Source organism: Sinocyclocheilus anshuiensis, unplaced genomic scaffold (genome assembly GCF_001515605.1).
Source record: "Sinocyclocheilus anshuiensis isolate Anshui unplaced genomic scaffold, SAMN03320099.WGS_v1.1 scaffold67, whole genome shotgun sequence".
NCBI lineage: Eukaryota > Metazoa > Chordata > Actinopteri > Cypriniformes > Cyprinidae > Sinocyclocheilus > Sinocyclocheilus anshuiensis.
This window is the reverse complement of record NW_015552546.1, coordinates 1,985,349-1,989,551: the sequence shown is the minus strand read 5'-3', so window position 1 is coordinate 1,989,551 and position 4,203 is coordinate 1,985,349. Positions and strand designations below refer to the sequence as shown.

The 4,203-nt window shown below is 35.9% G+C and overlaps 1 protein-coding gene across 1 annotated transcript in view; it reads left to right on the top strand.

Moving 5' to 3' along the window:
* LOC107664124 (cadherin-24-like) overlaps positions 1–4,203 on the top strand; it is a 74,531-nt gene that overhangs the window by 40,777 nt on the left and 29,551 nt on the right. The window contains exons 3-4 of the mRNA XM_016454580.1: positions 2,440–2,734; positions 2,876–2,995. Of these exons, the coding sequence (XP_016310066.1) occupies positions 2,440–2,734; positions 2,876–2,995 (415 nt within the window). The remainder of the gene's footprint in view (positions 1–2,439; positions 2,735–2,875; positions 2,996–4,203) is intronic.

Here is a 4,203-nt window from a genome sequence, read left to right as displayed (position 1 = left end):
CAGTCACAACTTAAAAATTACAATGATAGTTTTACATGTGTGGCTTATATAATATGATATTTTATTTGTTTCTTTATTTATTAAAATGCGATTGCACTTAAAGTTTGCAAATTCTGCTAGTCAAACAAAGAGAACAATTAAAAACATCATTTGAATGTAGCGTTGAAGGGTCCGATTCCTTTTAGTGAATCAGTTTGCACAGGTTATACAAATGAACCTTTTCAACAAATGATTCAGTGATTTATTTGTGTCCATGTTGTGTCAGTGAAAGTCCTTATGCGTCTTAGGTCTTTTTATAGTCTTCTTTTTGGGTATATATAAATAAATAACCATAAACTAATATCAGCCATGATTTTTAATGTCATTATGAATCATTATTTAATCAGACTGCCAAGAGTTAAAACGATTTTCTGGATTAAATATGCAAAATAACTATTTTTATCATTATTTATTTGCAGTGATGACAGGCTGTGTTATGTTTCCATATTTAAATTAAAATAGACTGCAGTATGCAACATTGTGCTTCTATTCTACTGTGATCTACGTAGCCAAAGCATGTCTGGTTTTACACGTTTATTTGGCACATTCATGTTAATGTTCCCCACAGTTCCCCTGTGACCTTATTGGTCGGCTGAGCTAATAAATTTTCTGCCCGGCCAATCATCAGTCCTCTATCAGTCCAAAAACACCTGGTGTTCCTCGTATCAGGCACACTGGAGATCTGGATACAGAGGTCTTTTTTAGCCCCTGGTGAAAGGTGCCCTTTCACAGTGATCCTGGATCAGTCTGCCTGCCCAGAGCTCAACCAGAGCAATTATAACTTTGTCGGAAATTATTAAAAGGCAAATGCCTTTTTATTAGCAATGGCTGCAAAAACGAGGAAGCCACTCGTTTATTATGGACAGTTTTTCCCAATATCATTTTTTATACTCGGATATTAAATTTGTGTGGTTTGGCCTTAGAGGATCTCAGTTACTGAAAGCAACAAACACATCTCATTACCTCATGGAGTTATTTATTCATATGGAACCAGTTGGTCTCTTAAGTTATTATCTTCACAGGATGTTTTTTTAGAAAAGAATATTAGCCAAGTGAGAAAATAGCATTAGATTTTGGTAACACCTTCTGTGGTGCCTGTGCATAAAATGCATTATAAATGTAGGGATATTGTTCTTCATATCTCAAAGTCTACTTTAGATCTACATGCCATCTTTCAGGTATGCAGCAAATATTTATGAATAAGAAATAAATATGTGTATGTGGCTTAAGCAATTTGTTTAAAAGTTTGGGGTTGGTAAGATTTTTTTAAATGTTTTTGAAAGAAGTTTCTAATGCTCACCAAGGCTTCATTTATGTGATCAAAAATACAGTACAAATGGTAATATTGTGAAATATTATTACAAATTAAAATGACTGTTAATTTCTATTTTAATATATTTCAAAATGTGATTTAAAATGTAAATCCAATGCATCCTTGCCGAATACATTTATTATTATTATTATTATTTTAAAAAATCATACTGACCACAAATGTTTAATGGTATATGTGTGCCAACAGTAATAAGCAGTAAAAGTTATATTTAATAGATGTGACCCTGGACCATAAAACCAGTCATAAGGGTCAATTTTGCGAAACTGAGATTTATACATCACCTGAAAGCTGAATAAATAAGCTTTCCATTGATGTAATTTGTTAGGATATTTGGTCGAGATACAACTATTTGAAAATCTGGAATCTGAGGGTGCTAAAAAATCAAAATATTGAGAAAATCGCCTTTAAAGCTGTCCAAATGAAGTTCTTAGCAATGCATATTACTAATCAAAAATGAAGTTTTGATATATTTACAGTAGGAAATTTACAAAATATCTTCATGGAACACGATCTTTACTTAATATCCTAATGATTTTTGGCATAAAAGAAAAATCAATAATTTTGACCCATACAATGTATTTTTGGCTATTGCTACAAATATACCCCAGCGACTTAAGACTGGTTTTGTGGTCCAGGGTCACATATTTATATTGAGAAAGATTATAATATTGAATTTAACATTAGTTTGTATTGAATTTAATATTGAGTTTGCATGTTCAATCACCCCTAATATCAAATGACAGCACACATAAAAAAATAATAGATAATATAAATATTAATATTACTGAATCACTTGCATCTTTATATAGTACTGATTCTTTAAGTATTCAGGAATAATATGTTTGAACATAATTAAATTATTTGTGCTAAAATATATTAATTAGCTGAAGTCTTCAACCAAATTATTAGAATATAATACATTATATATGAAAGTATTGTGAAAACAGTTGTAATACAATATATATCATATAGAATTATGAGTGCCTTTTATACTGTACATACAGGCATCATAAAAATGTAATTTGTTAATGAGAATTTTCTGACATATCTTTTCTTCATTCCTCCAGCTTCATTCAAGTGTGGACAGAGGTGATGGACGAACCAAATACATATTAAAAGGTGAGGGGGCCGGTTCGGTTTTCGTCATTGACAGCAGAACGGGGAACATCCACGTCACCAAACCCCTAGACCGTGAGGAAAAGGACCAGTACCGCCTTATCGCCACGGCAACAGACCGACAGACCGGCCGAGCCCTGGAGCCTTCATCCCAGTTCATCATTCGTGTGCAAGACATCAACGACAACCCGCCTGTGTTCCAGGGCGGTCCGTATAGCGCCACCATCCCTGAGATGGCCAACATTGGTACTGCGCTCGGCTGCACACACGCAAATGCCCTCTGACTGCTGTCAGCTGTGTTTGGAAGAAAAAACGGAGGGTCACATGCTCATTGAACCATGAGTTTGTCAAAAATATCTCTTATTTCGTCTCTCTCTCTTTCCCTAGGCACATCGGTTATTCAAGTGACAGCCACAGATGCTGATGACCCAACGTATGGGAATAGTGCCAAACTTGTGTATTCAGTGATTCGAGGCCAGCAGTACTTCACCATGGACCCGCAGTCAGGTGTGCATTCGCTTTTATTCTTTATGATTAGAAATGCAGTATTTTTCATTTTTAAAGGGTGATGAAATGCAGAATTTTTATTTTATGTCTCTCAAGGTTAGTTTATAAAGGGCCAATTTTACCAACAGCTTGCGTCAACGAAGACCCTCTTTTGGCATCAAAGATGTGGCATATAATATTGACGTCTAGTAGCTGAAATAGGAGCTGTGGTCCAAATTCAAAATAGTGGAGAGAGTTGTTTCTTCCGCTCCTCCTCCTTAGACTCGATGCTCACACAGGTTGCCAGATTGAGGACATGCGATAGGAATGACAATGAAAGGCGACAAGCCTTACACTGTAAATTGATGAGCTGATTTATCCGCCTTTTCCATTCCAAGGGCCGGTTGCATAAAAGGTTTATACTAGTCTTAAAACGTTAGTCATCTAATTTAGTTTTTTAAGACCGCTCAAATTTTTTTAAATTCGGTTAAATTAAAATGTAGATTAGTCTAAGCTGAATCCAAAATATAAGACTGATTTTGTTAACTGCTAGTTCAGGGGTGTCCAAACTCGGTCCTGGAGGGCCGGTGTCCAGAAGAGTTTAGCTCCAACCCCAAATAAACACACCTGAACCAGATAATCAAGCTCTCACTAGGCATACTAGAAACTTAAAGGCAGGTGTGTTGAGGCAAGTTGGAGATAAACTCTGCAGGACACCGGCCCTCCAGGACAGAGTTTGGGTACCCCTGTGCTAGTTGGTCAAACTAGTTATCAGTTAATTCTTGGACAATCACTGAACAGAATTAATTTGCAAGAGCCTTATCACAGTGGCTGGTTGCATAAAATATTTAGACTAGACTAGTCTTAAAAGTTAGTCATCTAATTTTTTTTTCTTTAAGGCTGGTTATCATTTATTAACTGCTAGTTGCTCGGACTAGTTCTTAAGACACTGTCTTAACATAGAGGCTAAGTTTATGCAACTGGCTCCAGTGCGCTACTTTTCCATTGTTTTTCTGTGTAAACACGTGCTAAACAGACGTATATCACAGTTGCGTTTGCGTCTCGCATCTTTTGCAGTGTAAGGGAAACAGGTCAATTTAGCTCAAAGGGAATCATTTAAGATTTTAAAGGGAATTTGGACAGAATCACTGTTTTACGGCTGCTCACTGAGACGGCCAGCGATTCATTGAACGAGCCGTATAACATCAACTCTGCAATGGATATTAATA